The sequence below is a fragment of the Lacerta agilis genome, chromosome 9 (genome assembly GCF_009819535.1).
Source record: "Lacerta agilis isolate rLacAgi1 chromosome 9, rLacAgi1.pri, whole genome shotgun sequence".
In the NCBI taxonomy this organism is placed as follows: domain Eukaryota; kingdom Metazoa; phylum Chordata; class Lepidosauria; order Squamata; family Lacertidae; genus Lacerta; species Lacerta agilis.
The window spans coordinates 16702796-16728267 of NC_046320.1; the positions used below are offsets into that span (position 1 = coordinate 16702796).

The 25472-nt window shown below is 40.8% G+C and overlaps 1 protein-coding gene across 2 annotated transcripts in view; it reads right to left on the reverse strand.

The window, feature by feature from the left end:
- Nucleotides 1-1738: 1738 nt before the first annotated feature.
- Nucleotides 1739-25472, reverse strand: part of GABRA2 (gamma-aminobutyric acid type A receptor subunit alpha2) — a 69951-nt gene continuing 46217 nt past the window's right edge. Inside the window, exons 5-10 of one of the 2 annotated variants that reach the window (XM_033160728.1) lie at nucleotides 22822-23042; nucleotides 21563-21645; nucleotides 12154-12297; nucleotides 10351-10503; nucleotides 4930-5132; nucleotides 1739-2483 (exon numbers count right to left, since the gene is read on the reverse strand). In XM_033160728.1, coding sequence (XP_033016619.1) covers nucleotides 2187-2483; nucleotides 4930-5132; nucleotides 10351-10503; nucleotides 12154-12297; nucleotides 21563-21645; nucleotides 22822-23042 — 1101 coding nt within the window. In that variant the 3' untranslated portion in view covers nucleotides 1739-2186. The remainder of the gene's footprint in view (nucleotides 2484-4929; nucleotides 5133-10350; nucleotides 10504-12153; nucleotides 12298-21562; nucleotides 21646-22821; nucleotides 23043-25472) is intronic. The other variant, XM_033160729.1, reaches the window with a different exon arrangement.

The window sequence follows — 25472 nt, forward strand, 5'->3', positions numbered from 1 at the left end:
CTACTATGTGCAATATGTGACTTGGTAACCTTGTAAACCTACAGCTCAGAATCTGGAATGTTGCTCTTCATGAGATTTCAAAGAGCAAATTGAACCATTTGCAAAAACATGTTCCCATCTGCATTGGATCCCTGGAATTTTTTTGTGGGAGCACATCTGGACGAATGACTTGCCTTTGTGAATGCACGGTCACTGCCGATATAAAAACACAGCTATAACATTTCTCACTATCGCCTCAAACAAATGGATCGAACCCAAAGGCCCACAAGCAGAATTAAAACAGCCAGGGCTTATCCACACAACGTTTGCCCCCCCCCCCTTTCCAGGCACAGGTCCATGCTTTAAAGTTTCATGTCTGAGAGCCCTTTCCCCCCGCCCCAGAGCATAAACCTGCTCTTTAAAGCTGAGTGCAACAAACAGCAGTGGAGGAAAGGTAAGTGTAGATAAGCTCTCACTTGTGTTGACCTGCAAATGTTTGCACAGTAATTGTCCTAGTGATATTAACAGGTAGGTTTTATAGCAGATTTCAAGTTTCCGCTACTACCGGTACAAGAGCTTGCACAAATGGAAGAATGTATTTGGGTTCTGTTTCGCTTTTCTCATACGACGCTCAGGAGCATGGTGCCAAAAAGCCCCTCCATGAGCCGAAGACAGCTTCTGCATGTAGGCGGGCAAGCTTTGAATCAATGGATTCCATTTGTACATTAAGCTGCAAGTAGTCAACTGCACAGCAACCAAGTGTAGTAACGTGTGAACCAGCCCTAGGAGTTTATAATTTATTTAGGAGAATAGCAATCCTTCTGCATATCAACGAATTACAAAACAACAACTCTAATACCTGATCTCACCTTGCTGTGCACTATTTACACCCCTGACCCTGAATGTTTATTTGGGAGTGAGTTCTGCTTCTCTGTGCAACTGCAGCATATAGAAATATCCTACTTTGATTGTTCTGTACCACTTGCCAGACAAGCGCCCCCTTCTCGCTATATCTACCTGAATATATCAGAGCCAAAACAGCCCATGCAATGCTATGTAAGGAAGTGCCTGTGAAGCTCACCATAGAAAACATCTGTGATTAGCCAAGAAAATAATGTATGAAGTCATTGTTATTAATTAACACTGCCCAATCATGTTTTTTTTCCATATGATTATTTTTTTCATATTGAAAAGGAGCCATATGACCCACCCCTCCTTGGCCCAAATCAGGGAATTGTTAACAGCTAGAAGAACTATTAAGGACTGAATGAATATTGGCCAATGTTTTTCACTAGGAGCAAGCAGGTTTGTGTTGTTTACTTTGGTGCACCATCACTTTTTTTTAAAAAAAGTATGTTGTCAACTTCTACCACAGTGTGGCATGGAGAGGTTGGCTCAGGATCCTTGCCCCCGATATCCCCCCCACATTGCACAACTGCTTTTATAAAACACTTTGGCACTGGACAGAAAGAAAGAAAAAACACTTTTGCTACAATGATTGATATGAATCCAGCTTTGGGGCTAGGCTGGAAACTTTTCTTTTCTTGTGAGACCCCCCCCCCCACAAGCACCCAATCCTTTTGCTTCAGGAGCAGAGTGCTGACCGCACCACAGATCTAACTGTTAACCAGCAACTTCAGCGCTTGACTCAAAAGTAAAGAAGTGCTTAACCCTGACATTCCAATAGCCTTTACATATATCTTGCATTCATAATGGTTGCGAATAAGAGAATACTTGAGCTCACCACACACCTGTAATATTTACATGGGCACTGCTACCGTAAGAAATTAAGGTTACTTCTTATAAAAAAAACCCTTCTCTTTTAAATGATAGTTTCTTTGCATTAAAGTAGAATCAGTCATTTTATAGAAAAATATCTTAAACTTTAAATTAAAAAAATAGTGTTACTAAATAGTTATGTCGGACCATATGTGGTTGTATGGATATAATTCAGCATTATTTGAATACCAGTTTAGGAGAACTCACACGGGTAGGAGAGCGGGCTATATTTGCCATGGGCGCCATCTGTTTACAGATCCCATGAATAAACTCTGTGCACCTCCTTTGGAGATAAATGGACATGATACCTATATACATTCTGTACATATCGGTTCACGGGTTAGCAGTTATTAGTCGTACTGTACATAGGAAAACAATCTGATTATGATGATGTTATTACGCCCTCAGCATAAAGTTAAGGTTTGCTCCTAAAACCCATGTAAGACGGGTTCCCTGTTTAGATATGTTGCCCAGTATACTAGGTTGAAAGTACCAAATAAGACTGGGAAAACTATTCTCGACATCCTGTCGATTTTACTAACACTGTTGAAGGTTTTCTTTGCTTCCTGTGGCTTGGCCTCTGGCTTGGCTTTGTTGGGTTCTGTTGTGGTGGCGCTCTTGGAGATTGTTGGGAGAACAGAGTCCTTCGTGATATTTGGTGCATAATTGGCAACTGCCACTGCATAGGCATTGTTTTTCTTAATAACCGATGCCTTTTCTTTTTTCTGTGGGGGGGAACAAAAAAGGCATTTGATTACCCAGTCATGGTACTTGCATTATGTCTCAATGGTGGCTAGTAGTTTTACTTACCCTTGCTGGAGTCCACCCACCCACCCGCCCGCCCCTGCTGGGTGTATGAAATACTGTAAGCTCCTTTTCAGGGGCATGTATACACTGCAGCATTGCACAGGAACACAGCAAACCGTTACACTGAAAATCTCGCCCAGTGCATACGTGAAAGCAGGTTTCGCAGAAACTGGAATTATTGGGACCAGGCTCTCTCTTTCCTCTGCGCAAATGTATAGCTGAGTGGGGATACACCCACATTTCACCTGCCTTCATAGAGTACCATAGCATACCTTCAGGTCTTGTTGATACATAGCAACTCTAATCTCAGCTGTTTGCTCTAATAATGTGGAGCATGTGTAATTCCCACATCAGCTGCAATGTGCGCCTAGATTCAGCAAGCCTCTTTGTAATCTTTCCAATCTTTCTCCCCAACACACAAATAATACATATCTACAGAATCAGTTGTTAAAATCGGCAAGTTGCCACTGACAAATACAGGACAGAAAATGATGCCTTCTATAGGTGATGCAAAATCCTAATAGGCTTATGAGGGAGACAGATGTTGTAAGGAATCTGACTGCACAGTCAGTAACAGGCTTCCTCAACCTTGGCCCTCCAGATGTTTTTGGCCTACAACTCCCATGATCCCTAGCTAGCAGGACCAGTGGTCAGGGATGATGGGAACTGTAGTCTCAAAACATCTGGAGGGCCGAGGTTGAGGAAGCCTGGTCAATAACATATGTTCTCATAATGTTCCAGTGTTCCTTTGGAAACTTCAGAATCCCCCCCCCCCAAGTTTTTTGTGAGCTAGTGCTTATGCTCAAACATAAGGCTATGTAGGGCTTGGGCAGGGGAAAACCATCCCCGATAAAAAATATCTATTGTCTCCAACAGTTGCTACTTTAAGTGCTAATACAGCTTCCTGCCCACCTAGCAGTTTGAAAGCACGTCAAAGTGCAAGTAGATAAATAGGTACCGCTCTGGCTGGAAGGTAAACAGCGTTTCCGTGTGCTGCTCTGGTTCGCCAGAAGCGGCTTTGTCATGTTGGCCACATGACCTGGAAGCTGTATGCCGGCTCCCTCGGCCAGTAACGCGAGATGAGCGCCGCAACCCCAGAGTCGGACACGACTGGACCTAATGGTCAGGGGTCCCTTTACCTTTACCATTTTACAGCTTCCAAAATATCCAATTAAGATTTCCAATTTCCATCTTTTGTGATCCATGGGTATTATGGGACATATCTAGAAGACCTTTGTGATGTTCCTAATCTTAGAACTTCTCTGATGTTCAATAAAATCTGATTCCTTAAGCCTGCAAATTTAATCTACACATAGGTTCTACTTTCACATGGGACATGTATGTAGCAAACTAGCAGGTTGAGGAACAAGCTAGGCACAACAACAACCACCCTTTATCTGGTTGGTGTGGTGATTAGAGCACCTTGGGCAAAGTCCTGCCTCAGCTCTGAGAGTTGAAGAAAAGGATGACCATAGGCCCCTATCTCTGCCCCATAGAATATCCACATTACATTCCCCTAGCTTCTTGGGAGGAAGCATGGTAAACAACTATAATAAATATGTAATTCATTTGCATCACACATGGAAAAATAGCCTCCATGAAAAAGATCCCTATTTTCTGTGGTGAAGTGAAAAATTCCAAATGGGGAGCTGGAACAGGGCTCTTAAGCAGGGTTTAATGCAGCTTTGCAGATTAAAATAGAGTAAAATAAGAGTAAAATTGATGACTTTCTGCCGCTCACTGGTTTGAAACTAGCTCCAATGTGAACTAATTATTTTGATGTTTTTATGCAGCTTTCCAGGGCAAAAAACCTCTCTCGGTGCAGTTTTCAGAAATAACATTTATTTTTATATAAAAAAACAACCAAACACACCAGAGAAGTGTTTAAGCTAAAACAGGAAGTACCTGGTTTCTCACATAACAGCATAAATGTGGGACTGAAATATGAGGTGTTTGGTTTCATTAATCCTGATTAAGGTTCGTCATAGGAAACTAGCTTTGGCCTCATTCATTTTCGCACAACAAACTGACGAAGATAATGAAATGCTGCCTAAGATTATTTTGGATATTTAACAGGCATAAATGGGCTATTGTTTAATTTGTAGACAGCCTTGGGACAATATTTGTTTCTCCAAGATGAAGCAGATGGAGAAGACTCCATACGTACAATTTAATTTCTGCTGAAGTGTGTGCTCAAACTGTCAGCTTCTTTTCCTCTCCTCTCCTGCGTCAATCTGCTCTGCCTTTATATTGGTTTTAAGACTTCAATTATTTTTCAGTAATAGAAAGTTATCAGCTGTAGATGCTACTAAATTGATTTCTTAGAATTGGAAGGAACTTTAAACATGTTTCTTTATCACTTACCTTATCGTTGACTACGCTTTTCCCATCCCACGCCCATCCTCTTTTTGTAAAGTAATTTACAGTGGCAAATTCTATCAAGGCAGAGAATACAAATGCATAACAAACAGCAATAAACCAGTCCATAGCTGTGGCATAGGCTACTTTGGGCAGGGAATTTCGAGCACTGATGCTTAAAGTTGTCATTGTTAGCACAGTTGTGACTCCTGGAGAGAAAACGGAGGAAAATAAAGTGTTGGTCAGGATAATTCAGATTTTTTTTAAAAAAGAATATTTATCATCAGGAGCAAAAACTAGTGATTACAAATGATTAGTGTAAAGCTGGTGATTGCAGCTGATAACAACACTATGGGGGCTTGATCCAGAATTCAGTGGAGAGAGATAAAGGTCTACAGAACTTACAGTTAAGATGCACATTGTGACTAAGAAAGTGTGCAAGATTATATGCACAAAATTTGATACTATCTTTGTGCAGATACATTGGGTGGCATCCAACTAAACAGTTCCACTTATACAAGGACTTTTGGCTGTGCAGTGGAACCCCTTTCCTCTTTCTGCACACTGAGTAAATCTGCCCCAGAGGATTGGGGAATCTACCAGAACAGATTTACGGGTTCTGCAGCGCAGTGTGGGTAGAAGAGAGGACAAGGAAATTCCACTGCACTGCTAAGCACCCTTGTTTAGTTGGGTACCACCCATTGCTTTTAGGGCAGCAATAATGCGACAAACTAGCACCAACAGATAATATGCAATTCATGCCATCTTCCCTTTGGATAGCATGCAAAGTGGAAACGTCTGCTTCTCTCCTGCAGGAAAATGAATGAGCTTCACATATATCTGGCAAAATGAAAAGGCAGGTTTCTGCTTGACATGTTTCACAAGAACTACAAACAAGGTAGGGGCGGCGGGGTCAGCACAAGTCAATTATTTACTATATTTCAGGAGTTACCCCTCTGACCATATCCAATACATTATTTGAACTGCTAATACACAGTGGCTTGAATTCAGTGCTCTATGAATTCAGTGCCTTTCCATGCTAAAAAAAGTACAATAGGGCAAAGCACCAAATTCAAACAATATTGAATTAAATGCATAGGTGCAAATAAACAATATTTCCTTGGCAGCCATGGGTCTATTATGGTACTATTATGAGCAGATTCTAAGGTTTAGAGTGCATTCCCAATTATACCTTCGAAACTGCAGCTTTACCAATCCCATGTTTGACACCATATGACAGGCACCCCCAAACTCAGCCCTCTAGCTGTTTTGGAACTACAATTCCCATCATCCCTGACCACTGGTCCTGTAAACTAGGGATGATGGGAGTTGTAGTCCCAAAACAGCTGGAGAGGCCTGTCATGCTTTATTAGGGCCAGAGCTTCCCCATTACTGTAATGAAAGCTCCAGAGAAGAGCACACAGATTTATTTGTTAGGTTGCAGGTATCTGCTGTTTGTAAATTGAGGTGGCATCCCCCCCCCATCATATATATATTAACAATTGTATTTCATATTTGTTCTTGGGATCATTCTGTTGTAAGCCAACCCCATACCTTTTGTCTAAAATTTGTAATTGCTTTATATGTATTTGGGGAGGAAGACTCAAGCTTCAACAAATGAGCCTGCATCAGTTATGCGTGGTTTGTCCATAAACTGAAACTCGCGAGGTAGGTTTTTTTGGCAGGGTTTGGGAGCATCATTAAATAAATTGCTTGATGCCAAGAGTCTAGTCTCCTCCAAATGACAAAGATGGTAATCTGAAAACAGCAGAAGTCCAATATTTAATACTCTTTCCATTTTTAGCTGTGATTTTTTCATTCAAATATAACATACTTTGATTAAGTTTAATTAGAATAAGAAACTCTCTACATTATCTGTCCTCCCCCAGGACAGAGAACTATACAAAGATGATTTGCCTGTTGCTTACTGTCTGACCTGCCTTTGTACGAAAATTAGCAATGCTGAGGAAGCAGGCATAATTAGTACAAAAACAAAAAGAAAAAATATCTATCGTAACACAGAGATGGCAATCTTTTAGAAAAAGTTCTTACCACAAAATATATGTTTACCACTACAAACACAAACACACGGATTCATTCAGTGAATTTTATAACATGTCTCCATGCCCAACTGAGTATTATGCAACTTGGGGATCCTGTTAACGTTTCTAACAACTCCAGTTTTCAACCGAGGGGCAAAGAAAAAGAAGCAGCAGTAGTAGTTACAGGTAGGTAGCCGTGTTGGTCTGCCATAGTCAAAACAAAATAAAACAAAAAATTCCTTCCAGTAGCACCTTAGAGACCAACTAAGTTTGTTCTTGGTATGAGCTTTCACGTGCATGCACACTTCTTCAGATACTTCCGTTTCAGTGTATCTGAAGAAGTGTGCATGCACACGAATGCTCATACCAAGAACAAACTTAGTTGGTCTCTTCTAAGGTGCTACTGGCAGCAGTAGTAGTCACTATTTGGTCCTCATATTTTTTTAATAGATTTCTCAATGCTAACGAAATTGCGCAATTGGGTTATCAATTCCTGTTCATGCGCTTGACCTCTAAAATCGAAATATTTGTGATCTAAGTCGAAGCCTGCTCTTTGAAAGAACATTTTGGCCAGGATTGAACAATGGCATGCAAACTGTTCTCTGCACAAAAGGTAAATTTGGACTTGTGCTTCCCAAATACCAATTTGGAAAGGAAACTATTGTTGAACCCAGAACAGATTATGTAAAGCTGCCTCTGGGAGGTCATGGGGTAAATTGCACCTGCTCTTTAAACAAGTCAATATTCAGCACATGTAGCCCAGGACTTTAGATTCTATACCTGAAAAACTACTTTGTGTACTAACAAAGGGGGTGAAGGTTTTGACTTAGATATCCTTTGTGAGATATATATATATATATATATATATATATATATATATATATATATATATCCAGTATATTTAATGTGTCTGTATTTTGCAAGTTTGCTTTTTAAAAAAATAGTTGGCATTTAATTGGCAGCACAGTAATTGACTTGCATTGCTGAAAAAACACAAATGGCACAGATACCTTAAGAAATAAAAACAGATTGGAATCTTGAACCAAACAATTTTGTGGCAGCTTTATGCCTAGTCCCTGAAGGCACAATCAAATGCTTTTCAAATGCATCTTCTATGAAGAACATAGTCAAGATTTATCCAATTAGCAGCCCTGCAACTTTTTACACAGGCTAATTTGAAGCAAGGCAAAGACAACAAATCATTTGGTCGTAATTCACCATGGACACTTTAGGTCAACCACATTAAACAGATGTCATAAATGAAAGGAACTGGAGAGCATGATTATTAAAACTGCCTCATTATCCCAAGTCCTTAAATGCAACCTACTGCTTATAAGTATATTATGTGAGCAGAGTGGAATAGAGAGGGGGGGGGGACAGAGAGCAGATCTCAGACAAGAAATACTCAACATCTCAGTTTTTAAAAATAGTTTCTTTTTAGGCCGCTTCAGGGCGTGTTCCAATATAAAAAGCAAACTCACTCATGTGCATAATGCAGAAGAAGAAGAAACTTTTCATGGGAAAGCACAGTTGTAATATTCCACATTTGGCTCATACCCTAATATTCTGCAAGCACATCTGCTCTTGAGTTTGAGGATGGTCCCCATGCAACTGCTCTTTTGATAATTGTGCTCAGATGTATTCCTAACCCAGTGCTAGCATAGGGAAGCTACCAGGGTTTTCCCCTGCCTGCCCGTGCCCCAGGCAAACAAACAAATGAAGCACAACTTATGTTTCTCCGCTGTAACTTTCACTCAAGTGCCATTCAAGGAAGATATTGAGGTTACTTCTCAAGTAAGAACAGCTGAGGAATGTGTAGGCAAGCGAAAAGACTGCAGATCAGATATACAGCCTCCAGTTGCCTCTGCATGGGGTTTTCACTGCACTGAAACTGTACTCCCCTCCATCCATCCCATGGGAAGGTTGGATTGCTGGTGCTGAAAATCCCTGTAAGCCCTGAAATCTCTCTCTCTCTCCTCTCTCTCTCTGTGTGTGTGTGTGTGTGTGAGAGAGAGAGAGAGAGAGAGAGAGAGAGAGAGAGAGAGAGAGATGTTTGCAGAAGTGGGAGTGGTGTAGGCTGAGATACACAGAATGTATTAAGTTGAAAGAAAAAAAATGTAATGAAGGGATATGACTGCAATGAAAGGCACAAAAAGGAGTTCTTAAAACTGGGCTGAGTGGGGGGAAATGTTATAGGTTCGGTTTAGAATAACTTGCCATTGGCAGCAGGTTCCTCAACTTTTCCTGTTCATTTCCCCCCACACTGCTTGTAGTGGTAGGTAGTGATGAAACTCCTCTCAGTTGCAGCTGGCTAGCAGCTGTCATTGTACCCTACTAATGCCCCTGGAGGAATATCAAGTCATGATGTAAAGGTAAAGGTAAAGGGACCCCTGACCGTTAGGTCCAGTTGCGGACGACTCAGGTGTTGTGGTGCTCATCTCGCTTTACAGGCCGAGGGAGCCAGCATACAGCTTCCAGGTCACGTGGCCAGCATGACTAAGCCGCTTCTGGTGAACCAGAGCAGCGCACGGAAATACCATTTACCTTCCCGCCAGAGCGGTACCTATTTATCTACTTGCACTTTGACGTGCTTTCAAACTGCTGGGTTGGCAGCAGCAGGGACCGAGCAATGGGAGCTCACCCCGTCGCGGGGATTCGAACCGCCGACCTTCTGATCGGCAAGCCCTAGGCTCTGTGGTTTAGACCACAGTGCCACCTGCGTGTCCCAAGTCATGATGTATTATTCTAATGGGACTTAGGCTGGAGGCGGGGGCACATGGGACGGTAGGTCACCACTTTGTACACATAATAATAGCAAGCCAAAACACCCACCAGACCTCTTTTAGAACAGGAACATGATTGAGAAATGCCCCTTGCTGGGACCCAGACTCTGACATGGAGTCATCCCAATCTCAAAGCTATATGACAAGTTCCATATTGCACTAAAGCACTGAGCTTCCTTGGGGCACAGGAGCACTCCTGATATGGGCTGTGGTTTCTACTTGTATGGCATAAAAATGGCAGACTAGAATTCAAGAGAGAAAGCTGGACATTTACCGTTGGAACTTTCCTAAAACGGAGGCACATTTTTTCCTCCTGCATTCCAATGCCAGAAGAATATTGACTCTACATGCTTCGCTTTCATATGTTAATTCCCCTTCCAACTCCCTGGAGCTCTGTGGCCTGTACCTGAAAGTAGTATTAGTGACAAATAGCCACAGTTTGTCACACTGCATAATGAACTTCAATCACAAAATAGAATGCATTCTTAAAACAAAAGAACAAGGAGATAGATGAACTGAATGTGCTGTAGTTGGCACCTGAAATGCTGAGCTGCCTTCAATGCTAACTAACACAACACCCAGGTGTCCATCACAATACGCACCAAAGACCGTCCTTGCCGGGACAGATTCTCTGTTCAGCCAGAATGACACCTGGGACAGGATGACTGTCATGATGCAGGGGAGGTAGGTCTGAATCACAAAATAACCGATCTTCCTCTTCAAATGAAAATGAGCTGTCATTACTTTGTATTCACCTAGAAATGAATGGATCAAATTAGGAGGAGTGCTAGAAATAATTATGGATTGCCTCCACAATAAGCCATTTTTCATGACAAACCGAAGACACCTGCTTTAACAAGGCAAACATACTGCAGATTTGCACACACACCCCTCTCAAAAAAAGCTGTATGTTGGTAAATCCAAACAAAGATTGAGCCCCACCCAAGCACACCTAAGAACTGATTTCAGCAAACTTTATACTTTTGCTTTGTATGCCTGACGTTTTATAGTATGATACAGTTACTAGTAATGTTATTGTTATAGTTAGTTAGTTAGTTACTTTGTTTTGATACTATTTTATATATTTGGAAAAAGTTTCATTTTGAATATTGGTCATTGACCATTGTAGCGGTAGTAGTAGTAGTAGTAGTAGTAGTAGTAGTAGTTATTTATACCCTGCCCATCTGGCTGGATTGATTGTTTAATTTTGAGCAGCACACCCTCAAACCATTAAAAGCTGCACCTAAAGCTCACTTTGGTCTGAAAGGTGATTTCCGTGAACTAAATGCACAATTCTTTGGATCTCAACATTTTCCTTTACTCTGCAGTCTCTACAAAAGTGAATGCAATACTGTACTCTACTATTGCTGAATCATCCGGAACTATGGCCCCAGATGCTTCCTAGATGGGGGTTTATTGTGCAGAGCTCATCCATGGCATTTTTTTTTTTTTGCAGTGTCTACCTGACATTGTCATCATCAAAATGGTAGCCCATTTTTTTTAAAAAAATATATATTTAGTCCAGATTTCTGCTTACAATGGAAACTCTGTTAAATAAAAATAACCCATGTTATTGCTCCTTAGCACACTGTTTTGGGCGTATGGTTTGTCATGCGTGTGGTAACTTTTTGGTGGGTGGGCTCTGTTGTTCATCATCGGAACACAATCCAGCCATTCTGATTCTGGTAGCCCAAGTGGTGCAGGCACACATTTTTGTACCACTTCCCACATGCAGAAGGCACATCTGAATTTGAGCAATCTAGTTCCAGGGACCTATTAATTTTTTTTTAAAAAAAAAAAAAAAAAACACCAATAGAAATAGATAACACCCCCCACCCAAAAAAAAACAACCTTGAAACATGGTAAGTAACCATGAAACATGGTAAGTAAACATTGGCAATGTTTGCTCTTGTGAATGTCTGGTAAATTATTTTTTTATGTGCACAGGCACAAAAATATCTGTGTGCATGCCACAAATAGGAAAAGGTAGTGGAGGATAGGGGATAATGATTATGTCAAGGAGCCACAAAGCACAGCACAGAAAAATTCAATCAATGATGATAGGTCACTCAGAAAGAAAAGCATCTAAAACTAAAAAAAATGGAGTATGTGGACGTTCGCATTCCAATTAACACAGAGAGAATTCTATCTAAACTTGCCATTTTGCAACCTAGAGCTCCCGTATGTAAGCCCTCTATGATATAGCATATTATAGTAACATCACTTAGAGACTTTGGTAACTCAGTGGTATATAAATACCTTAAATTAAGTTCTCACATCTATAATTTCCTATGTCCTCAAGTCAAACTGGTAGGGCCACAGAGTGTAGTCTGCATGTATGGCCAAAAGTGCACCAGCGGCTGAAGGAAAAAGGACTCGAGCGGTTTCTTCTTTGTCTTACTAACCTGTACTTGATTTAGCTGTTTCTTCTCCAATCGTTTGCCCTATGAGATCATACTGATTCAACCTCGAACCATCCGGGGCCACTTCTACTGAATTAGATGCATTGAAGGTCCACTTGTAGGTCACTTCTGAAGATGTATATGCATCTACAGGGGGAAAATAAGAAGACACATTATCAGCTCCAAAGAGAGCAAGTATTTGGGGATAGCTGCTCAGAGAATTCAGCATAGCCTCTGATATTCACTGACTTTCTTGATCTCTTAAGCAGTAGGGACTTGGAAGTGCTTTGTCTGACAGGGTGGGAAGAACCTACGCAGACCTTGGCCCAGTTTCATGAGGGTAGGGGAAATAGGATGGGAAGGGCAAAACCTTAAATGGATTGAGTGACCGGGGGGCGGGGAGAAGGGGAGAAGCCATCAGCAAGCAAATCTGTTGAGAGCCCTGGCCCTCTGCCATCAACTTAGCTAGGAGACAGGGAGGGAGACACAGAGAGGGAGACGCGAGAGCAGGCTGGCCAGAGCCCCCTCCATTTAGGCGCCCTAGGCAACTGCCTAGTTCGCCGAAATGGACACACCAGCCCTGCTCCCACTCCATTGGGCCTGCAGTGTTCCCCAGGGGCCTGTGCTGCTTGTCTCAGCAGAGATGAGAAGCCAGACTGGGGAAAGAGATTGGGCATAGGCTGTCTCCCTCCCCTTAACTGTCACTCAAGTGATGGCAGGCCCTTTGTACATACGTCCAGCTGACACCCGCTCAGAAGTAGGTGAGAGAACAACATAGGAAGAAAGGGGCATATGGAGCACATAACTGCATCCAAAATTCCTTGCTTTATGATTGGGAAAATACTGGATAGCTGCTGTCAAAATAGATTAAGTACTGGATGTAACATGTTTATCTCAAAATCAATTAAAAAAGACTGTTCAGTGTAAACATCTCCCATGAGTAGGGCAGGTGTCAGGAACCTCTGGCCCTCCAGATGTTGCTGAATTGCAAATCTAGTCAGTCCCAGTAAGCATGGCAGATGGCCAGGTATGATTGGGGTTGTAAGATCAGCAACATCTGGGGGGCCAAAGGTTCCCCACATCTATTCATGATTTCCCCCCAGAAGTCTGATATCTGATGGGCCTTCGGGAGATGCCATGGAGCAAAGATATTTAAAGAATGGGGAAGTTCATATATGTTACCCTACAATGGAAAACATGGATTCAGTTGTATAAAGTTGTTAGTTTTTCCTATAGGCAACTGTTAATTTAGATTGAAGGGAATTCATGTTATTGTATCTGCTTTAAATCACATTGGTTTGCAGTTGTGAAAGTAAGTTACCATATTTGAATTACAGGAACTTTTGACAGCATAGACTCTACCAGAAACTAACTCACAAAGTATGAAAGCAAAATGCATTTCCAAACCACAAACAATCCTGCATATACCAAGAGAGAAATAAGACTGCTATTATGTATTAATTTTTAAAAATACTTATATGCTACGTATTTCATTAAAATAGCAAAGTGGTTTAACAACAACTATACAGTACATTGCCATTACTATAGCTGATCCAGAATCTGTTGACATTGTGAGATGCCAGCTATAGACTCTATATTACTAACTGCAGCAGAATGGCATATATCTGATTACTAATAATAAAGGGCTTCATGGACACATCATTTAACTAGTTGTGATCATCCAGAGAAGAAATTCCTGCTTCAATATGAATATTAATGTGAAAATCAGCACACCTTAATGTTGCCTAGAGATACCAACGTAGACAACTGCAAACTATAAACCTTTAGCATCGGAGTACTGTACTTGGATAACTATACTATCATAATTCTTGTGGATGCAAAATTCATCACAATTTCTCTGCGCCTCGATTTCCTTGTGTCCTTATGTTCCACTTGTGAGAAGTCCAAATCAAGGAATTCAACAATAATCTTCTCCTTATCCCCTAACATGATCACATTATCAATAAAATAGCTACTGAAGACTCAAACCACTTCACAAAATACCACATAAGCAGTACAGAAAAAAATGCTGCAAGCAGATTGCAGAAGTTCTTATAGCCATAGCTTGTGCAATTCTCTTGTCCACAGGTATAGCAAACCTCATCTTTGTACCTGCAATATTCGAGCTATTTCCAGGCCAGATATTAGAAAACTCCCCCAAACAACTGGAAATTTGTCCTAAAACATGTATTTCCTTGGTGTAAATTTCAGAAAGCCATAAATAATTTGGTTTTGGCAATGATCATACTCTAGGACATCCAGTCTTCTACACCATGAGATTGGTGTAATATGCTTAAACTAAATTGCTTTGATAAGCTAACTGGTTGCCAAATTCTGCACCAGTTGAAGTTTCCAAACCATCTTCAGAGGCAGCCTTACATATAATGCATAGGGGATAAATTTGAACCCTGAGGAAACCCACATTGAAAGCTGCCCAGAGCCCAAGCATTACCCTCTGGAAAGGACAGTTCAAGGAGCAAAGCAAAGCAATGGCACCCACCCCTAACTTGGACAGTTGCTCCATGGCCGATTATATCAAATGTTGCTGAGAGGTAAAGGAAAATTAACAGGGACACATTTCCCTTCTTTCCTGACAGATGTCATGATACAGGGCAACCAAAACTGGCCCTAAAGCCTGATTCAAGACCCAGTGTTGAGTTAGAAGTTGGAGGCTCATAGAAGCCAGACTCAAATGAAAGCTGAGCTTTCAAAGCCCCTAAATTCATTTCCAGCTTTGATCAAAATGTGAATTCCCAACTTCCCCATTCTATAACCTTTACTTACTTGTCAAGCAGTGATGGCTGCACATGGGAGAGGAGAAGAGGGAGGTTTTCTGCCCCATCATGGAGGGAGAGAAAGAAGGAAAACACAAAGCCAAAAAAAAAACCCACCCCCAATGCTTCTCCTGTCTCTGTTGTTGGGTTGCCCTCTGCTGTGGTTCTCTTACTGACCCCACTTATTGTTTATAGACTAGGCATTTATCTGAAGCCAATTGGATTAAAGTTGCTCTGCACTTTCTATTCAGTCTCATTCACAAATTGTTGTTTCTACAATGACTTTTCTCTTGCAAATCGAAACATTTTTTTTTCCAGTAGAACAACATTGACCAAATTATGTTTTCAGTTTGCTTGGAAATAGAGACAGTGGATGTTTCGTGACTCACAAATGTGGCAAAAGACAAACAAACCAACAAACCACCGGAGGTGTTCAGTGAAACAGCCCTTTATTTATTTATTGTTCATTTAAATTTACATAAACAATAACATAAAAAACAAAGAATATATATATAGCACAAGAGTAATTTTGAAATATTTGACCTTTCCATTTTCAGAAATAAAAATGTTTGGTCATCTTATCTCCAAAATATGGCATTACATAAATATCAATGAGCTCTTTATTGTCTTAACTATACTTTTAAACACAAAGGATCACAGTTAAGATCAATTTAAAGCAGCATTATAATTTATTAAATATTAAAGTAAATAATAGCATGCTGCAATCAATATTTGGAGCTAAAATGACATTATCCAGGAAATGCTGATAAAATCAGCTTTGTTGTCCCTACCTTCCAAATGAGTGGCACAAATGTGATAATGAAAATGGTACCCATTAAGTATTAAGATGTTAGTCATGGTTGTTGTTGGGTTTTTTTATTAGATAAACAAAAAAAACCATATCTCTGTGTCTTGTTTGTATCTGCTCATGTAAGAAGCTGAAGCTTTCACCTGCCCTTTGCCATTTGATGACCAGGTCCTTCACAGACATCATTATCTACTTGCCTGCTGTTTCTCAGGTTGACTGCTTAATATGAGTATTTAGTTGGTCACTCTAGCACCAAGAGAAGGTTGGGCTAGTTTGGTTTATGCATCTTGGGGTGTTTTCTTCTCCAACAAACTCCACTTCCACAGATCGGGGTGTTGCGAATACTTTACTACCTGGGACATTCCATTCTGTTTCTTCCATGTCTGGGTTTACTTCGTCTACACCTGTGCATGAAATAAAGGACTGGTCAGTAGGCTACCCCATCTCTATATTCAGTGGATAAACACTGTTCAAGGTATCTTTGGTTTCGGTTGCAAATATGGAAAGCACAGCAGGTTCTCTATTGTTAATGATGACTCAGGCATGCACTTCAGGGCTGCTTGTTTGAGGGAATGCAGGCGTATTTCCATGAGTATAATGGAACCCCTATATTTTGTGAGAGATGTATATGCTGCAACATACAGTATATGTAGGAGTTGTGAGCATCTTTTGAGAAACACTACATTCATGGTGCACCTAGGCATCATGAAGTTGCTGCAGTTTGAACCAGGTTCTTAAATTTCACATATGGCATTGGCAATAAAGCAAGGAGAAGAAAATTTAAGAGAGGGATAAAACAACAACAACAACAACACTCACCTTGTAACTCTGTGAAACTTGAAAGCAGGAGAGGCTGACCAGGACTGAACTGTGGTGTGTGCGGGGACTGCTCTCATCAGAAACCATGTAGAATTAACTCTGGAAAGTTAAGAATAAATCTTCAAATGAGAACTGGGGGTGGAGAGAGAGATGACCCACACATCTGGTTCACTGACATTAGGCAGCAGCAATGTTGGATCCATCTTGTCATTCCAAACCATGGGTTGCCTCTCTCAGGCATCATGGCACAGGGCGGTTTCCTCTGTCGCACTCCAGGATCAACAGGACCTCAAGTGATCCTTCCTAGAGTGATGCAGGCTTTCCCCACAGTTTCACCAGCGAGAGTTACTGGTGAGCAGGAGCCTGAACAACATGTTAGACCAACATATAGCTGCCACTGTTGCCCCACAGCCCTTTAATTCCTTTGGGAAATCAGTGTACTTAGTCCCCAACATCAGGTGCCTGTCATGATCCCCGAGTCATTCAGTGGCCAAGGCACTGAGTTGGAGCCTACAGTGTCACTGGCCAAGGAGCTGGTCTAGGTTCCTGACTATGAGTCTCGTGCTGAAGATCAGGGATTATGAAATCCAAGGCTGGCAGGCAGAAGCCTGCTGAAGAGATCCCGTAGTACCAGGGCCTGTAGAATCAGAGACAGGACTCTCAAGGGTGTCTTGAGTGCACCAGGCACAGGAAATGCATTAGGTTGGAGATTGTGGAGCTCAGGGAACATACCTCCCTTCAGATGAGCATTGGCCTTTTAAGAGACTCTAGTTCTTCAAAAGGGAACGGTGCAAAGGAGAGGTAGATGCAGGCAGAAGGTCAAAAAGCCCCTGTTCACCAATAGCTATTGTCAGAGCAAGCTGCTTACTAGGAGCTCCACTTGCACTGACCTACTGTGTCCTATAGGCTCCTTCAGAATGGTTCCTGGTGCACAACAACCTTCTGCAATGTGTGCTGCTGTGGCTTCATTGCAGGATGAGTTAGTTGTTGTAAACGAATGGTTGCCTCTGTTGGATCTGTGCTGGGAGACATCTCAAAGTCATCTGGGTCAAGGGTAATGGGCTGAAGACTCATATTGCTGGTCCTTGGATGTTTCTTCAATCGTTGTCTCCTGCTGCACAGGGATCATTTTTCTCCCATCCAACAGGAATGGTGCTAGCTTCTTACAGAGCTTCGTTTTCTCCTCAGTCCTCATGGTGAGCTCATTTTTTGTTGTTTTGAAGACTATCACTTTTTCCCATCATGGGACATTGGTTATGGAACATCCCCTCTTGCACATTCTTTAGGACAGTCAATTGAAAACTACCTCATCCCTGAACTGAGAATGAAAGGTCTCCAAGGGCTGGGTTGCTCAGCTACAGGTCTCAAAAGCCCATACCCTATACTTTAGGTATATATGTGCCTCTCCCAGCTCCACCTCCAGGCTGAGGTGTGAAGCATTTGACAAACAAATATTTGTTCATCTGCCTTATTCTAATCAAATTCAGAAGTTTTATTGTTGTATTTTAATGACGGCTGATGTATTTAATGATTGTAAACCACTTTGTGAGACAATTGTTTCGAAAAATGGTATTTGATACTTTAAGATGAATAAATAAACACCATGTCATCTTATTGCTCAAGCTCAGTTTCAATAACTAGGTGTGAAATGCAATAACAATTGCATTCCTATTCTATAAAGCATGTTCCAGGTATCTGTGAGTAGGCCACAATGTAGCGTATAATTTGATCATCCAAAACCCACCTATGCTGGGAAATGCTCCTTTCAAAAGCTAAAACCTTTGCTTTTCCATAATTGAACTTTAAACAATTGTGCTTACAGTAGATTAAAAACTGAGATATCAGGCATTTTAGCCCAATTATAGAGCAGGAGGGGAAAACTGCATAAAGTAAGATACAAATTTTCCTATTACCTATTACCTGCTGATTCAGGACCCTAAATAATTGACTTTTTATTTTGTTCTGTGTATATCACAATGTTTTTTTTTGTTGCTATGGCCAATGGCTGACGCAAATAAAGTTTCATTCATTCATTCCTGTTACCTAGTTTTGGTAGGAGTCCATCTGGGTCATTTAAGACAGTTCTGGGATCATTTAGGAACAAATTAAACAAAGTAGCAGCAAGTATACATCCTTGCTTAACTCCCTTGGTTGTGGGTTTATCTTTAGTAAACTTATTACCACATCTGATTTGTGAAAGACTATTGGAATACAAAGGCAAAAGAAAAAGAAGCGAGAAGTCTTTTATCAACAAGAATATCATCCACTTTCTGCTATAGCTTGACCCTGGAGATATAATCAAAAGCTACCTTTAAATCCATGAAGGCAGCAAACAGTTTCCCTCACAAGGTTCTTGTATATTTTTCAGGAAGGTTACAGAGGATCAGACAGTGATCAAGGGTTGAACAATCTTCTCTAAATGCTGCTTGAGAATCAGTAAGTATATTCTCAGATTCTAAGAAAGAAATCATTCCATCGCTTAAGAACCTGGCATACAACTTCCCCTTCACTGATGGCAGGCTAATAGGTCTACAGTTTCCCAGATCACAAGCTTGACCCTTTTTTTTGGAAAAAGGTACCACTATTGCTTCTTCCAGCTACAAAGGATCATGCCAGAACAATTCATTGTAGTAAAAAGGGGATCCAACAATGGTGCGCACCAAGGTTGCCTTACTTTTATAAGTTTCAGAGGGATATTAATCATTCCTTGGATCCTTCCCACTCTTGATCTGAGGAATCACAGGTAAGACTTCTTTTACAGAAACTGGGTTCCATTTTGGTGTGACTCATAGCACAGCATCAAGCAGAGAACCTAAATAAGATGTAATAATATCATCCGTGTCTGTAAAGTTGGCTCTAAAGTGGTCCTCAGACATGCGCTGAGATACAACGGTTTAGAGCTTGTGATCGAGAATGCAAAACTCCTGAGAACACTTGCCAGAAGGTTTTATGGTCTTTATTAAGGGAAGCATTTAGAAGCAGCAACCATGGATCACAAAAACCTGGTGCTTTTTTGTGTGGTAATAAGGCCTTTAACCCCCCCCCCCATTGAAAATAACAAAAGGAAAGATTGCTTAGCCCTGACTTCTTATAAGAAAAACAGGAGCCTTTTAGACCATTTCCCCACCAAATTGCACTTCTCATCAAACCATTGGACACTCTCAGCATTACACATTAGCATTTTCTTCTTTTAAAAAGGAAGCTTTTCACACAAAGATATGCTTTGGAAAAATATTTCTGCTTTACACACTCTCAGCAAAAATTCAAATTAAAGATTCAAACACATCAGTGTTTTCTACTTTTATTTGCTCCCTAGATCTTTACCAGAGCACATACTGTTTCTTCTTTAGGTCGTGTCCAGGAATAAAAAATTGAGGCATCCAGAGTTCTTCCTTAACTGACTAGACCAGGGTTTCCCAAACTTAGGTCTCCAGCTGTTTTTGGACTACAATTTGCCATCATCCCTGGCCACTTGTCCTGCTAGCTAGGGATGATGGGAGTTGTAGTCCAAAAACAGCAGGAGACCCAAGTTTGGGAAACCCTGGACAAAACAATTATCCTATTCAATCACCAATGCCTCCCTTCCCTAAGACCCTTTGAGGCCCTCATGGTTGTCTGTGTTTCTGATGTTTTTAATCTGTTTTATATTTGTTTTATGGTTCTGTTTTGTAGGCTGTCTTGAAAATCTAGATTAATAATTTTTTTAAAAGAAGAATCACAAGGCAAGAGCATTCACATCAAAACAGACATTCTTTCTCCTGGGTGAGATGAGGCTGCTTAAATCTAACTGAGAGGCTGGTGCCTAAGTTCAAAGCACAATGTATAAAATGTAATTCACAACCACAATAAAAATGTATATTATTACTTGTTTGGTGAAGGACATTTTACCACAAAGCATTACACAAAGCATGATCTGCGAACTAGCTTCAAAGCTAAGAGGATTCACAAAATGTCTGCTCAGATGTCACAAAAAACCCATGTGATTTTACAAGCCATGGTTTGTGTGTAGTGTCTGAGCCAAGTCTATACTTCTCAAAGGAAGAACAAAATATTGGTGAGATATATTGTCACCTTTCCACCACACAAACAGAATTAAGCATGGACTCATACCAGTTAGCCTAACCTCATATTAGCCTGGTTCACACATCACTTTAAACCATAGTTAAGCTTAAGCGCAGTGTGCTGGTGCACGGGGTGGAATGGTTTGGCTCGTTTCTTTCTACAAAAAAAAGGTGAGCTGTAACCAAGGATTATTCTTTGCTTGGGTTGAACATAACACTGAGCCAAACTATAGCAAAGCTCCCAAAAGCCCAACAGCAGCAGGAGCTGGGTAAAAGCAAAGGGCCACAATTTTAATCCCATGCACAATCACTCTACACACTCACCTTTAAATCATAGTTAAACTTAACTTTGACCTAAAGTGATGTGTGAACCAGCTCACTATTTAGTGCAAATGCATTTTCAGTTACACTTATTTTGTACAACTTAAAAAGCATATTTGTTGCATTAGAAGAGTATTGTAGAAGATTTTACCTGCTACAGATTTCATATACGTACAAAAGAACAAAACGTTAAGATAAACTTTAGCTTGTGTAGGGACTGCATTGGCGTAATTTCAAAGCACATGTTTTTCAGGTATCTTATTTCATTTTCCACACTGCATCAGGTATGTAATTATTCTTACCCAGGTGCTGTATTGACAATTGTGTCACTCTGCTACTATAACGATTTAAACCTATTGGTCAATAAATGACATTACCTATGAGGAATGCTGCAATTAGGCCATAATATCTTCTGGAAAAACAAGAACCCAGGGAATTAGCTAACATGTTCAAAGACAAAAGCACTGGAAATGAATTCTTTTATATAAAAAACAACCCAGAACATATAATGCAGCCCAATGTTGCTGAAGCATACATAAATTGTGCGCAAGTCCAAGAGCAGAAATGAGATGTTGAACGATGTAAGATATTTACTAGCTAGAGGCTGCGCTTTTAGCTATGTTACTTACAGCTGCCAAATTTCAATGGGCATGAATGAGCATCCATAGGGAAGTCTTCTAAGTGCATTGGACATTCAGCCTGGACAGTAAGCCTAAAAGGGAAAAGACCACTGTATACTTAAGTCTGCTGTTAAAGAGTCATGAAAACCAATTCCATAAACATAAACCAAATTTACAGATTGCAGAGATTAATTACACAAAATCAATTAAAACTTAACCCTCTGTTCTTCCTTTATTTGTTTTATTTGATCCTTCAGAGGACACTGCCTCATCATAACAAAACAGATCCCAAAACTTTAAGGAAAGGCCAGCTGAATGAAATGGCGAATTACAGAACTGCATGTTACCCAGTAGCATTCAGTTCAAAAATATGTGCCACATGAAAACAGAAGTCCTATTAAAGGCACGTACCTTAAATAAAACTGATAAATAATTTAATGTTGATTGTTTCAATAAAAGCATCCCCAAAAAATAAATGCATCAAAGCAAAGACTCATCTAGCAAAACTAGAAACATGCAGCAAACCGGTTTGCATGTAACAGTTAAGCCAAACCATGGCTTAGCGTGCTTCCCATGTTCCCATGGGCAACACATTAATTCCTTGGACCTCTTGCTTCTGTGCTACCCAGGGCCAAGCCATGGTTTGGCTTACTGATTCATCTGAACTCAGGCCCATAGGTGTTCTCATTCTAGACAAGCCATGTGCTGCAAACAAGGTTTGTGCTTGGTTTACAGCTTGTGGTTGGGCTGAAAGAGACAAACCATGAGCCTAGGTTCAAATGCTAATCCCTGGATAGCGCAACAGCAGAAATATCAGTAGAGGAGTGCAGTGACTGCAGTCTCCTTTTTTTAGAATCCACATGTTCATGCAAAATGAACCAATATTTGCAAACTGCTAAGTTTATGGGTTTTTTTTTTGTTTTTTGTTTTTGCAAATGTTACAGATCTATGATCGACCTGTATTGGGCCACCTCAAAATTATTCATCTGCTAGTTTCATAGCATGCAATGGGTGGTATGTATGTGTGAATGGGCTATTAGGGAGGTCTTTAGATTATCAGGACCCTGGGAAGGAAGCAGTTCTTTTCCGCACCCAGTACCTGTGAGAAATGGATGGAGTATTTTGCCAGGTTAGGAGTCTGCTTACCCAAGTGTTTGCTGCAGGATGCCGTGAAATGAGAGAGTGAATAATAGGGACCATGCTGGCTTGATGCTAAAGTAAGAACAGCTTACCAGGACAGTGATCAAAAGACAAAATAAAATGTGCACCTCATGGTATATAAGAGAGTCCCGTCGTCTTGAATTCGTAGTAGCTTATTTGGCATTGTCATGTTGTGAGCTACTGACTTCTTTCCATTATGAAAGAACGTGTCTGGGGTCCAGATTTTGCTGGCCATTAAATTGTTCAGTCGAAGAATGTTCATTGGACCCTTAAACTTTAATCTCTCATCTTTCCATCTTTGGCGGAAGAAAACATCTATTGTGTATTCCTGAAGTGGGGGGGGGGATATTAAAAGTGTTTTAAAGTTAGTTACTATCGGTCCATCTCAACAAAGTAACAGTAGCACATTACCATCTTGGAGAAAAGTAAATGAGAGGCAGGACAATTGATACATAAATATTTAGAAATTGTGTGTGTGTGTGTGTGTGTGTGTGCTGGGTGGATGCATACTTTCAAAGTTTTGCAGCACAAGTCTGCATGGCTCATGAAGTTTGCTGTGTACAATGCTTCCAAGCTGTGTTTAAGTTTGGACTTTGGTGAGTCTGCAGTGGATGAAGGGGAGAAAATAACCCAAAAATGCTTCTCTTCATGCCATGACTTCATGAGGTTGCTGGTATCATTAAGAAGATATCCTAAACAGATCTGCAAGTTTATAATGAGACTCAATATATGTTTAATATCTTTATTATATTCACTTCACTGCATTCACGAAAAAACAGAAAAACTGGCCTATATATTAAATGCCATGTTTTCAGACATCAATAAATTTATTCCCTCCTTCAATTTTATTAACTCCTTCAAAACATTTTTTCTCAATTCTAAACATTTTTGAATGTTTTGTTTTATTTTAAAGGGTTGTTTTAAGTCCTTTAATAGGATATCCCCCAAAATACTTACAAAAATATTAAATCCTGCAAAACTATGCTAAAGAATTTTGTCACCTTAGCTATTCTCCTCATTAATAATACTCACAATGATAAACATACAACTTCATTTTACTACCTAATATGTTCCAACTTCATTTTAATAGCTAATGTGATTCTATGATGGTTGCTTTGCATATCGACCGTCCCAGTTCCTTGCAATTCAGTAGAGTAATTGCAAAAAAGCGAGGTCTTCTTGTTAATTTGTGCCACAGTAAATATTTTTAAAAGGAGTACATGCATTACAGTGCAGCATTTGATACACTTCCATTCTGCTAATTTTCTTCTGGTAATGCAAACTTCAGTTTCAGCAGCCTGGAAAACAGGGAAATATCTTCAGAATAGGTAAACCTGGAATACAATCCTCCACACACTTACCTGGGAGTAAGTCCCATTGAGCTCAACGAGGCTTACTCTTCAGTAAGAGTAATGGATAGGATTGCACTGTTGGCATGGATATTTTTTGCCCCTCCTGATCCTTTTCTTTCATTTCTCACGTTGCATTCACTTCTCTCTATACCAAAAACAGTAGGCTTATGCTAATCTTGCACTGCAGTAAGACACAAGCTCCTGTGTAGAACCAAATGGTGCAAATGTCCGGGGAAGCCTGTACACTCCACCTTGGTAGTCAAGATAGCCCTGGGACTGGGTTTCTTGTGCTACACTCTTACCAGCTACTCTCTTATCAGAGAGGTGGATGAAAACCGGGAAGGTGCCTCTAAGCAAGGGGTGAGTTAATTGGGCTATTGTTTCCAGCTTACGTAGCTTGCTTTTTTTATCAGTATTGCTTAACATATTAGCCCCTCGAGGACAAGTCATGACAAACGCTTGATGTTTCAGCATCTATCCTGAGCCTGCAATGGCAGTAAGGCTCTGCAGGCTTTTCGTAGAATTGTAGAGTTGGAAGGGACCACAAGGATCATCTTGTCCAACCCCCCTGCGATGCAGGAATATTTTGCCCAAGGTGGGGCTTGAACTCATGATCCAGAGGTTAAGACTGTGTGAGGTTTGGAGCTTACAGAGTTAATAAGCTCAAGAGGTGTGTACCGCCCACAGGGATGATGTGTCACATATCAGGGAATTTGTTGCTGTAAATGGAAGCCTGTGTGAAATGTGACACTTTTGTTTTTCTGCCTGTATATTCTGAGTTTCGGTTTTGACTGAAGACCGGACAAGATGTGTTCCGTCTCCCCCGGAATGTTCTGTGATTTATGCATGTAAATGAAGCTTCTAGGTTAGGAACAAGCTTGAATCTGTGGACTCTGCTGGTTTAACTGCTGTTTGCTGGTAAGCGCAGACGGAAGTCTGCTGGACGCCATTGCTGTTTGCAGTGCTGCAACGTTTTGAGGCCTTCCCAGCCCAAAACGCTCAGAGACTGTCTTGTAAGTTTTTGCCTTCTTCTAATAAAGCACTAGCTTTGATCACTTGGGCATTTTTTTACATCCTTCTTGGGAACCCCTGTACCAAGCCTCTTGCACAGCCCCTTCTTTTGGCCTGTGGATAATAATGATAATGATAGAGACAACAACAATGTTATTATTTATACCCCACCCATCTGGCTCGGTTGTCTCAGTCACTCTGGGCAGCTTCCAACACATACAAAAACATAATAAAACATCAGGACAATAGGCACAGTTGGCAGGATTCCAGAGTAAGGATGCGTTGGGGGAGCCACAGCAGCCAGACGGCGAATTCCTGGCTGGAGTTAGGGAGAGTGGGTGGGTGCCTATGGCAGAGGTGCTGGATGGGTTTGGGGTTTCCCAGGGTTGGTCATC